This window comes from Lepidochelys kempii, chromosome 4 (assembly GCF_965140265.1).
Source record: "Lepidochelys kempii isolate rLepKem1 chromosome 4, rLepKem1.hap2, whole genome shotgun sequence".
Classification (NCBI taxonomy): domain Eukaryota; kingdom Metazoa; phylum Chordata; order Testudines; family Cheloniidae; genus Lepidochelys; species Lepidochelys kempii.
In genome coordinates, this window is record NC_133259.1 from 90,282,964 (window position 1) to 90,296,129 (window position 13,166).

At 39.9% G+C, this 13,166-nt stretch overlaps 1 protein-coding gene across 5 annotated transcripts in view; it reads left to right on the plus strand.

Moving 5' to 3' along the window:
• The window catches only part of USP46 (ubiquitin specific peptidase 46), a 35,760-nt gene extending 25,511 nt beyond the window's left edge, over nucleotides 1–10,249 (plus strand). For all 5 annotated transcript variants that reach the window (XM_073342058.1, XM_073342059.1, XM_073342060.1 and 2 more), the window contains exons 7-10: nucleotides 4,997–5,080; nucleotides 5,741–5,938; nucleotides 7,446–7,524; nucleotides 8,905–10,249. In XM_073342058.1, coding sequence (XP_073198159.1) covers nucleotides 4,997–5,080; nucleotides 5,741–5,938; nucleotides 7,446–7,524; nucleotides 8,905–9,006 — 463 coding nt within the window. In that variant the 3' untranslated portion in view covers nucleotides 9,007–10,249. The remainder of the gene's footprint in view (nucleotides 1–4,996; nucleotides 5,081–5,740; nucleotides 5,939–7,445; nucleotides 7,525–8,904) is intronic.
• Nucleotides 10,250–13,166: the final 2,917 nt, after the last annotated feature.

Consider the following 13,166-nt stretch of genomic DNA (forward strand, 5'->3'; position numbering starts at 1 on the left):
TGATTCTCTAAGACCAGTAAAGATTGAAAGTAAAAGTTCTAGGAATATCCCTGAGTGATGACATGCAAGACAAACTGTTCAGTGTTAACTGAGCTTTTGCTGAGCAAAAGGAAAAGGGAATAATTTGGATGTTCATGCTGCAATGGAACCTTTAATAAGAAATTTACTTTAAATTCATTGTGTGAGGGGGGCGGGGGGGGAGAGAGAGAGAATACTGTTCCCTATTGGGGTAAAAAATTGATCATCCGGTTCACTTGGAAGAGTTGCTGCTGAATACCCGTTTGCTTCTGTGGGATTTAAGTATGTGTTTAACTTTAAGCCCATGCTCAAGTGCTTTAGGACTTATGTCCTAAACATACTAAAAGTTAAGCATATGCTTTGCTTAATTGGTCCCAGAGTCCTTAGAAACAAGGCGTTTTAAAAATCTAATTTTCTGCTTTGTAAATTGCAATCTGCTACTCTGCTTGTAATCCTAAAATTATAGAGGGAAAGGAATCTTGACTTTTATTGCAAGTTCCAATTGTGTAGGGAAGCTGCAGTGCACCAGAAACCGACAATTTTTTAACCATTATTCCTGAAAGATTTTTAAAAAAAATACCATTTCCAGGTTCACATGGACTGACTGCACTGGATGGATTTAAAATATCATGAGTCCTGGCACCAACTACGATAGATAGGTATCTATGTTCAAAACAATGTTATTTTAATTAAATAATATCAGAAGGCCAAAATAGTCTTTCAGGGTCTAAAGTTACTTAGAAGTTTTAAAAATACATTTCAAATGAAGTCTAAGTGTCGGAGAGACCTCCTTACATAGTATACCACACCTAAAAACACACCGAAAGAGCAGCAACTAGGATATAAACAGATTCCTGAATCAGATGCAAGTAAACCATTCCGCAGAGTATTGGAGATGGGGGATTGTTATTGCATTTTGGAATGTTACTTATGCTTTGCTTTGCTCAGTAACTACCATTTCATTTCAAAACTCGGGATTCTGGAGAATTCTCCCTTTCAGTTTCAGGCCAGTTTATTTTAGGGTTTTGTACTGATGCGCATCAACATAATATGTCTGCACCAGTGGAGCTAGTTTGTGACCGTAAAGGACTTTGCCTTGGAAAACAGGATGTCTTTTTTTTCTATTCTTTTAGAGCAGTGTTCTTGACCACTGGTAATCACATTGGTATTGGTACTTCAGTCTTTTGTCACTGATACTTTAGGCTCCTGACCATCATCACTGGTTGGGGCCCAAATGTGCCACCATTGATCATCTCTCCTTCAGCTGTATGCTTTCAAATAGAAGGGTATACAAAGACTGTAAATAGGAGGCAGGCGGCACTGACTTTTGCAGCCAAAATCTGGAAAACCTGTCAGGAACTGCTGTTCTAGAAAACTAATACCTGTATGTGAAAGTACCCTAAACTATACTTCTGAGTGCCTGCCTGTGAGATTTAAACAAAAAATTGTATCACAATCAACCATATGTAAAAAACAAATTGCACGAATAAGTTATACTAGATATTCTAAACAGCTTAATATTTTATCTAACCTCTTGGTTGTTAAACTCATAAGAAATATATTGTTTAAAAGGACCCCTCGTCTTCCAGGCTACATAGTTCTTCAATAAAGGGTACAGTCTGGAACTGAGAGCCTTCCTAATGCTGTGATTTGAATCTGTTCAATCCATTCCTTTCCTTCTACACTTTGCCAGTATCATATGTCTTTCAGCTAGAACAGAAGTTAGAAAGTTGAGTAGCCCTGCTGGACAACCTCCCATACACATACAGTAGTTTACAGTACTGACATAACTAAAACCCCAGCAGCGTATGTATAACAGCCACATGCTTTTAAGTAGCCTTTCCATCCTCCATTGCAGGAACACAACAGGATGAAAATACTCCAAATCTTTGAGAAGGTGGCTACAGATAGTTACCTACAAAACACACAAGGCAGAGAACCCACAGTTGTTATCCTTTGTGATGGCCTTTTAGAAGGACCACAACTCCCTCCTTGGAAGAAAGAGAAACCCTATTTTAATTAAACATTTGTAAAGCTAGAACACGGGCCTTACATAGCTGCATTATTATACTGTTACGTATCAGAGAGGTAGCTGTGTTAGTCTGGATCTGTAAAAGCATCAAAGAGTCCTGTGGCACCTTATAGACTAACAGACGTATTGGAGCATAAGCTTTCATGGGTGAATACCCACTTCGTCAGATGCATGTACATGCATCCGACGAAGTGGGTATTCACCCACGAAAGCTTATGCTCCAAAACGTCTGTTAGTCTATAAGGTGCCACAGGACTCTTTGATGCTTTTATTATACTGTGTCACTCATGATAAAATGGACAAACGCCTCTGGCAGCCTTTTTCAGCAGGGAACTTCAAATTATGTTACTAAATTTCACTGCCTGTTTTCTATAACAATAACTGCTTTTTCTGCATCTTCATGATGTAGATACTGTAATGTTGAAAAGAGGAACAAGTAAATAGAAATTGTTCAGTATTTCAATAAAACGTATTTCTTCACCACTGCAGATGAAACTTTTCTAGTTATTTCTGTCTTTGGTCAGATGAAAAGGTCTTTATGTGTTTAAGTGCTCCAAAAAATACATGCCTCCAGCATAGTCTTTCTCTCCTGAGTATAAGGTCTGGCAAAGAGCAGGAGAGGAATTCATCTAACAACAAAATGAATTATGTATCAATTATTTTTATTTCCATTCCAAGTTATAAAGGCCAGTTGACTCAGTCAATTTGATCCCAACTTTCAACTCCAATCTCTTTGTTATAATTTTTTTATCCCATTAAAAGATATTTATATTGGTTACATGACTAAATAACACCAACACACTTTCTATTTTAGAAGGCACTTCTCTGACTGTTGGATAAATCTTGCAGAGAAACTTGTAGGTTTTTTTTTTTTAATTATCCAGATGGGGCTAATCCGGAAATAGTTTGGAGTGGGGAGTGTGCATGTGTAGGTATCTAAAAATTCCCCTCTGCTCCCTATGAAAAACCACACAAAGAGAATTCAAAGTCTTTTTTGGTTCAGTCACATGAGGGAGAATTAGGAGTGTCTTAAGTGCTGCATCTGTTGGGAATACCTTACCCAGTCCTGGAGCTCTTTAATCCTGGGGGAATTCTGCACTACTGTGCACATACAGAATTCATGTCCCCTGCAGATTTCTTAGCTTCCCCACAGAAAAATGACTTTCTGATGGGGAAGCAAAGGAAAGCCGCAAGAGCGGTCACATATCCCTCCCCAGCAGTGCAGGTGCATTGTTTTGGGCACCCGTAGCAGCCAGCAGAGAGGTAAATCAAGCGGAGGCTGGGGATGCTTTGGCTGGTGGCTCCTACCGTGCACCAGGCTCAGCTGCTAGTCCCAGATTGGCTGGAGGTGTCAGAGGACAGGACTTTCTCTTCCCCTGCAAGGAGCAGCCTGGCTGGGTCAGACCCACCCCTAGGAACCTCCCCGGCTACAGGAAGTTCCGCTCCCCCTTCCTGCCCCTATCTCTCCTCCTCCGCAGGAAGAGGGGTCACTCTATGGGGAGTTGCTCCCCCATCCACCCAACCCCCACACCGACCACCTGCATTGGAACCTTCCTGCACCCAGACCTCCCCACTGAGTCTCACCCCCCTACATCTGGACCCCCAGACCCAGACTACCATCCATTGAGCCCCCAACCCCGATGAGCCCCCCACACCTGGACCCCTACCACACTAAGCCCCACTCTCCCAGACACCCCCCGCCAAACTCCATCCCCCCACACCCATCCCCTCCCCCGCTGAGACACGTTCACCTGGACCCCCTTGCAGAGTTGCTGCTGCAGCTGGAACCCCCACAACAAACTCCTGTGCAGCCAGATGTCCCCACACTCGGACCCCCCACTGAGCTGCTCAGACCCAGATTGCCCCACACAGTACCTTTTTGAGCCCACACTTGGATCCCCCCCCAGACTAAGCCCCTCCCCACTTAGATCCTGTCTGCCCACACATGGTGCACCTCGGTCAGGCCCAGCCCTTGTGCTGTGTCAGGGTCCTTGTCCGTGTCCCAGGGTTGGGGGGAGAGGCAGAGGTTGATCTCCCACCTTGCACAGTCAGAGGCCTCTGCTCCCCATTGCCATGCTGTAGCCTCCACATTTATTTATTGACAAATAAAATTTGTGCACAGAATTTTTATGTTTTTTGGCAGGGAATTCCCTCAGGAGTACCTTATGCACACACATCTGGCATGAACTTCAGTGTGAGTTACATGTATGGGATGGAACCTGCATGTTGAATTGAATAATGTTGAAAAGTCTCGTTTGGTGAAGTAATTGCCAGAGGAAGCAAGTAGCAGCACAAAACTCTTTGTACTCACAAAGAAAAGTAATTCTTAACATTCCACCAGCAAAGCACTTTAACACATGCTCAAGTTTAAGCACCAGCAGTCACACTGAAGTCAATGGGACTACTCAGGTATTTAAATACGGTTTAAGTGCTTTGCTGGGTCAGGGCCTTTCTAAGTATAAGCTGTGATGTAAATAGCATGTTTTAGAAATTGGATGAAACTCCTATTGATTTCAGTGGGACCAGTGTTTCACCCATTGTGTCTTACTGGCTTTTCAGCTCATCAGTCCAAGTGTGATATTGGAGGAAGTTTCAAGAAACGTTAAGAACTTTCCACAGTATGCATCCGATGAAGTGAGCTGTAGCTCACGAAAGCTTATGCTCACACTTTACATAAGCTATTACCAGCACGAGAGTGGGGTGGGGGGAGAGAAAACCTTTTGTAGTGATAATCACCCATTTTTTCATGGTTTGTGTGTATAAAAACGTCTTCTGTACTTTCCACAGTATGCATCCGATGAAGTGAGCTGTAGCTCACGAAAGCTTATGCTCAAATAAATTGGTTAGTCTCTAAGGTGCCACAAGTACTCCTTTTCTTTTTGCGAATACAGACTAACACGGCTGTTACTCTGAAACCTAAGAACTGATAGTTATATTTATTTACAGAGACTTCAGCAACACAGAAACATTATGTAGTGAACAGAAGTACTACTGTGAAACTTGCTGCAGTAAACAAGAGGCACAGAAAAGGTGGGTAAAGAATAGTGCAGTTCAATCCCTGTTCAGGTAAACTGAGCTCTTAGGATACATCTACCCTGCGATAAAAGACCTGCAGCATGGACACAGCTGCCCTGGGTCAGCTGACTTGGGCTCATGGGGCTATAAAATTGCAATGTAGCCATTCGGGCTTGGTCTGGAGCCTGGGCTCTGAGATTCCCACAAGGGCGGAGGGTCTGAGGCTCTCTGGGGCATGGGTTGTTTTTTTTAATCATAGCGTAGACCTATTTTTAGTAGAAATTTAAATGACTGCTGAAGTGTAGCTTCACTCAGTGCATTACTGATACATTAAACTACAGTCCAGTCCTCCAACTTCTGTGTTTGTACAACCTTCCCAGTCTCCTGCCTGTGATATCCCTGTTGCTGCAGTGAACCTCCTTCTGAACCTGTTTGCAGTTTCTTGGCCTCTGGTGGCTGCAACCCTCTCCCACACACGTACCCTCCGTATGGACCTTGAAACCTAGAGGTGGCACAACAGCTGCTTCATACATCTCTTAGGTCTCCAGTTACTGCTGATAGAATACCTCTGTTTACAAAGTGCATTTCTAATGTGCAGGCCTAGGATTGCAAGAAAAGAATGACACTGACCTGAGCAGCACTTCCTAATATACACCCTTATTAATGATTTCACAGGATGAGAGTAAAAAAGCTGCCAATGATCCTTGCATTGCACCTCAAGAGATTCAAGTACATGGAGCAGTTACACAGGTACACCAAACTCTCTTACCGTGTGGTGTTTCCTCTGGAGCTGCGTCTCTTCAACACATCCAGCGATGCTGTCAACTTGGATCGCATGTATGACTTGGTGGCTGTTGTCGTTCACTGTGGCAGGTAAAGTGCGTTCAGGTGTATTTAACCTGTTATTAGACCAGTGGTATTGCCAATTCGGAACACTCAAAAATCATCTGTCAGGCTTCAAAATCTATTGAGATTGGTTTAAAAATCGTAAGATTTTAAAAATGCATTTTGGGTTCTTTTGTCTTTGGAGCTTTTTACCCAGGCTCCTCAGCCAGCCTGCCCACCTGGTGAGGAGTTTACAAACTACTGTAGAGGCAGGGCTCCCCGGGAGCCAGGAAGGCAACTTGTTTGGGAAACACCAAAAAGGTTCCTGGGAACATTTCATTGTTTCCAAAACAAGATTTAACAAAATTTAAATTCTGCAGAAAAATTTCAACATTTTGACTTTTTGCCCTAATTTAAGACAACACAATTTCCGAAAACCTCAAATTCTTCATGGATGTCAAATTCCGTTTCCTGACCACCTCTGCTTGAAACTGGTATCATAGGACTACAGAAATGAGACATGGAAAAGGATCAATCAAGCTGTCTAATTCAGCTATCTTCCAATACATGTATATATAGAATGCTGACTCTGGGCCTGATCTTGCAACAAATTTGAACAAACAGACGGTTACTACTGTGCAAAGTCACATTGAAGTCAATGGGATAGCATATGAAAGCCAGGGTCTGCCTGTGCCAAGTTGTTTACATAGTTGAGACCAACTTTAGATTACCTAAAATTGGATTATGATGAAATACTTAGGACAAAAAAATATATAATTATAGGCCAGCCCAGACTCATAGCAGTACTATTCTGCATTGCCATATGAAATACCTATATCTCACTCAGATTTTTGTAAGCTGGTGTAAATCCAAGTAATTTAAACTGAGTTACTCTGTTTATATACCAATGTGACGAAGATTAGAATCTGGCCCTCTGTGTCTTACTTCCGTTGGGCTGGAAGTATGTGGAGACAGCGTATTCAGCCTCTAGCAGGAGGCAGTGGTTGTATTTTTTTTTTTCTGTACTAACTGGTTATTGCTTCAGCTGGCTGATTTTAAGGACTGGTAATGATTGGTTAGAATGAAGAATCGTAGCTATAATAGGAGTTCTTGGATATGAGGGATTGTCAAGCATAGAAAAAACTGGAAGAATTTTTAAAGCTCAAAAAGAATGTGAACAATTGTTCTCCCCACCCGGAAGAAGATATATAATTGCATTTCCATGTTTAATATCAGCCTGTTTTCTCCCTATTTAAATTCCATTGAGCAATTTTGAAAATATGTCATCGTTTATGTCTGCCACCAACTAATTGTCAGTTACTTTTTAGTTAGATTTATAAACTACCATAATGCAAATAATGAGAGGGCATTCAGTTTTCAGTTGACCACCCATTTTAGATAACCCAGTATAAGAGAAAGAAGAATGCACATGTCTACTTAACACTGCAAGCTGGCTTACAAGGGACTTCAGTGGAAATATAATATCTATCTAACATATGACTTATCAAAACCAGCCCATTTATATCTGATTTTTTTTAATTACTTTTTTTTCTAGTGGACCTAATCGTGGGCATTATATTACCATTGTGAAAAGTCACGGATTTTGGCTTTTGTTTGATGATGACATTGTAGAGGTCAGTATGCTGATGATCATGAGAAGATTATTGGTGTGTAAGTTCCCATGTCCATTTGGTGTGGCTTACCATTCAGAGATCATCAGCTTTTGGTAGTGACTTGATTTCCCTCTTCCCTTTTCCCCCAATTTAAGAAAAGATAAACAAGCCAACCTCTTTCAGTCTCCTCTCATCAGCTAGGCCCTTCAGTCCCCTGATCATCCTAATAGCCCTTCTCTGCACCTGTTCTAGTTTGAATTAATCTTTCTTGAACATGGCTTATCAGACCTGTGCACAGTATTCCAAATGAGGTCTGACCAGTGCCTTGTACAATGGCATTAATACTTCTTTATCTCTATTGGAAATGCCTCCCCTGATGCATCCTAGGATCATATTTACTTTTTTCACAGCTGCATCACATTGGTGGCTAATAGTTATCCAGTGATTGACCTACACACCCAGTTCTCTCTCGTCCTCTGTCACTTCCAACTGATGAATCTCTGGCTTGTAGCAGAAATTCTTATTATTAGGCCCTAATTGTGTGACTTTGCTCTTTGTACTATTGAATTTTATCCCTTTTGTTATTCCAATCTTCAAGGTCATCCAGATCTTCATGTACAATGTTCAGATACTCCTTTGTGTTGATGGTGCCTCACAACTCCATTAGTAACCTCCCCCCAGTCTGAAAGTTCACATTTCAGCACAACCTATTGTCTATAAATCAGAGCAGAATCTGGCCTACAGTTGGTGCAGATGCCTTCTGCTCATAGTGCAGTAGTGTCTCAAGCAGACACTAAAAATCGCTGCAGTATGTTGCCAAGACTAGGGGCTGATTCTGATCTCACACTAGTGTAAGTCAGGAGTAAATTCATTGCAGTTATAGCAGGATAAAACTGGTGCGAGATCAGAATCAGACCAGTTGTTCGGAAGGAGAGAGCATGGTACTTCTTAAATATAAGGGTAGCAGAATCTGTCCCCAAAGACACAGTGATGAGGAAAATAAAAGGAGGGGAGTAGAGGACCCCTAGAGGAAGGCAAAAGTTAAGTGCAGTATCGCTATTTTAGCACCGTTCTACCATTACATTTCTAGAAAACTAAATCACATCTTACCTGTGTTTGCTATTATGTAACAGAGAAAAGATTCTCTCCATTTACCTGTGGCAAATCCTGCTTGGATTACTCAGAGAAGTAGTCCCATTGACTTCAATGAGTGAAGCAAGCAGGATTTGGCTCCTAAACTATTAAACTGCCTATTCACTTCTTGAATCACTAACAAAAGTTGCTAATCATTACCCTGAGGCAAATAACTACATATGTGTTTTCACATTTTTATATTCATTTAATCCAAGCTTAATTTTTTTTCTTAGCAAACATTTTAAACAACTCTGTTTGTTTTTGCAGAAAATAGATGCTCAAGCTATTGAAGAATTCTATGGTCTGACCTCTGATATATCAAAAAATTCAGAATCTGGTTATATTTTATTCTATCAGTCAAGAGAGTGACTTGGAGAACTGTGAAATGTTGCAAGTGGAGAAAACTGATCAGCACTGTCAACTGACTTTTACACAGAGCACATCCTGAATAGTTGAACAATGATATGTCTTCTCTTTTACTAAATGGTTTCTGTGTTCTTGACTATAACCCTTCATTTCTGACATGCAGCACTTTGGTTTTTTAGTATGACTCAGAATGAATTGCAGTCAGCTCTTAGTAAAATTTATATGGACTAACATTTACAGATAATAGGATTTGGGGTCATCTGTGAAATCCAGCTGAGCTAGAATAGTATTTTCTATGGAAGTGTGCATTACATTTAGGACAAATTGTTTAAACTTTCTAAATAGCTTTGGGATATCTCTTTATGAAGCATTCCTTTAAATATGTACTAATATGTATTGTTATCCGTTTTAGGTGTAGAAAAAAATCTATTTTATATCCATTGGAATTGTGGTTTCATCGGGGATTTTGTCACATGTTACTCTCCACCACTAGAAAGCCATTCTTCCCAAATCCTTTGAGCTTTGGGTTATTAAAAACTTTAAATGGGTAACTTCAAGACTACAATTCACATAAGGAGATTTAAATCACTTTGGAGCAAGATGATACAATGTGTCCAGTCTTCCTGTTTATTCTGATGAGAAAGCACAGATAAGCTGAGCTGGTCATTTTGATTCTAAAAGCTACAGAGGCACTGAGGGTTTTGTGGGGAAAAGTGGAGGGAGAGGTTCCTCATATGAGGTCCTTTTCTAAGGAGTGATCATATGTTTCTGCCAAAAAGAACAGAATGTGTGTGTATGCTTATTGAGTTTGCAGATATTCCAATATTGTGCATACAAAACATCTCCTTCATCAGGGCGAGCATTACATAGTGTAGTTAAGTAATGTTATTGATACAACAACTATCACTGGGCTCAATCCCACAATGTGCTGAGCACCCACAGCTCCAAATGACATCAGTGGCAATGGTAGGTACTTGGCACCTAGGACAAGGCCCATTGCTTATCAAGGTAGAACACTTGTTATGTAATAATCCATAGTTTACACCTGCAGTGATGTGTTGACCATGCTCAGCATCAGTAGTCATGTTTGTCAACATCTCAATCACTGTGATATCAGAAAGGTTAAAAAGTACATGGTTCTAGAGATATCAAAAGGCAAAATGTGACTTGTTTTAATTTTCAAAGTTGGTTGGCAACTGGTCATGTTTTGGCTAATAAATTGCTATACAAGGAATACTGGAAATACTTGGCAAAGAAGGAGGGTAGGAGGAAGTATCAATAGGGCATGAGAAGGGATTGATAGTGTGTTGAGAGTAATTTTCTGTCTGACAGCTGACTTGGTGGATTTGACAATAATATTTCACCATTTAGTGTATGGACTTTAAGGATCAAATCTTGATCTCGCTGAAGACAATTGGTAAAACTACTGTTATCTTCAATAGAATCAGGATTTGGCCCTATTAGGGGGAGAGGAGAGAAAGAGAGGGGGAGGAATTCTAGAAAGAAGCATTATCATCTCACAATATTTACTGTTACGTGTTTTTAACTTTGTATATTTATTAGAAAGTGTCACTTTCAGTACTTTTTTAGAAGTCCAACTGTAGTTTTGTCACTGAGCCTTTTATTTCAACAAATATTGTTTAAAACCAATGTTGAATCTGATAGCTCCGTTTCTCCTGGGAGAGCTGGGGGGATGGGGGACGACTTACTTGTGTTACAATCTACTGTGAAAGTGAACTTGTTTTTGTTACATTTTAGTGAGCATGCAATGTTAGCCTCTGGTATAACATGGTTTGAAATTTATTTGGAATTATCGGTGACCATTTTGAAACCTAAGGAGTATAGCACTTTACCTTGGAAGAAAAACAAAACCGGATTTTCATCTTCAAAGATTTGTGAATTTATCATGCTATTGTATTGATCCAACAGATCAGACACAGGATCTAATCCTACAACTCTTCTTATGCGAGTAGTCCAAGTGTTTCCAATGGAATCATTCACATGAGTAAAGGTTGGAGGATTGGAGTCCAAACAAGTGCACTTTTTTCTTTTACTCACAGTGGGATGGAAGTTTCACCATTGAGGACTATGATGTTTCTTAATTTTAGACTGGCTTAATAAGAGGTTTCAACAATCTCTGAAGTCCATTGACTTTAATGGAGCCTGGATCAGGCCCTAAATTCAGTAAAATCACTTGTTTTCTTTACTGGAATATTTCTGAACATTCACATCTTTCCATTTAATAAATGTGGCCATCTTTTCCCTGGCAAGTGAGACGGTGTTCTGGTTGTGAATAAATGCACTTTTTAGATCAAAGTTAACCAAGGTCAGACAAACATTCTGTACTTTGCAATTTGCTGCCATACATTTTTAGGATGTGTGAGAAACTTTACAACAAAACAGCAATGTATAACTTGAGTGTTCAGGACTGATGTTTGTATAAAGAACAATTGTACATAAAGAGATTATTTTAAAATGAGTCGGATTCTAGGAAATGGTTTTTATGTTATTAAGGTTTGGGTATTGCAGCAATAGTTAAACACTAACATCTGAGATTCAGCATATGCACATTTTTGTTTTTCCCAGGCTGGAAGACAAGACTTTATGTTGGATAATAAATTCAGATAATTACAATTTATTCCTTGACAGTACAATTATTATGGCAGGCTTTTTTCATACTTTATGGGTTAAAAAAAATGCCCATCAACATTTCTCTGATACATTAGGGGGACCCAGAGGAGTTATATGAAAGTTCTGCAGGGTTGTTAAATCAGAGGGTTTTGCTAACTCAGGAAAAGATTTACAGTAATGATGTAACACAAGTAGAAAATCAATGGCGGAATTTCAACTTAGGAAAAATCATGGAAAGACTACAAAGTACATATGTCAACATGAACTATATTTTAGCACCAGTTAAATTACTGTGTATTTGTTTTGTCTGTCAATCAAAAAAATTGCAATCGTGATGCAGTCCTAATTGTCAGTTCAGACTCCATCCACCACCCTGTCTCCAAGCCAGCAAAACTCTTAACCATGTGCTCAACCTTAACATCTGAGTTGCCCCATTGAAGTCCATAAAGCTATACACTTGGTTAAAGTTAAGCACATTTGTAAGTGCTTTGCTGGATTGGGGCTCAGCACCTTGCAGGATGATGTAAATTTATTTTACCTGGATTTTTAATATATGCATGGTACATTTTTCAGACATTTTATATACTTATATTTTTTACTGCCAGTGCATCATGAAAAGAATGGAGAAAATCTGGGACAATCAAGACTTTTCTAGCCAGCAATTTTAGAAAAAAATTGTAGCAGATCATCTGTGCTCCTGTATAATGTGATCTTTAGTTTATTGAGCTCTAACTGGATTAGTCCCAAGAACAATTTAAGTTCATTACTCGTTTTGTGTGCCATTGCATGAGATGTATTTTCTGTGCAACATTGTTACTTGTTCATCTCCACAATTTATTACATGTCCTTACTGATAGAAAAGAACATTTTTACTCTCTGTTGGTATTCCGCTAAACCCAAGGAACTGTTACTGTGCACTGTGTAAATTAGGTATCGTGGAGGATAAGCTCAGACCCAAATTTTATGCATCACAGAACAAGCTGTCAGCATATTATACCTTTTCTATTTTTGGAACATAGTAGATGGGGACAAAAGAAGGGATCGGTGAGGAAGAAGGATCAATGAAAGCAGAATATCTAGTTGAAAATAAGATGTGCACAACCACCCCAATACTCATCCAATTTCAATAGGGTACAGATGTGGTTCAATAAACTAACATTTTAACGTCTGACTCCCTTAGCAGTTAAAATTAAAAAGCAGCAGATGTTTCCTATGCATTGAATTTAACAAAGACATTAAGGGCTTGTCTATGCTGCTGCACTGCAGTGCTGCCGACAGGGGTGTTAATTGTAGAGTGCACCAAAATGCTACAGTCTAACCGCCCGGTGTGGATGCTGTAGGTGCAAACTAAAAGGCTAGTTTGCATTAATGTACTCCTGTTTGAAAGATGACTACGTTTATGCAAACTTGGTACCTTTTAGTTTGCACCAGCAGTGTCCACAAGGATCAATTGATTGCATCAAAATGCTTTGCTTTTACAATACATATCCCCACAGACCATCCTGTGGTGCAGTGTAGCCGTAGCATAAGAC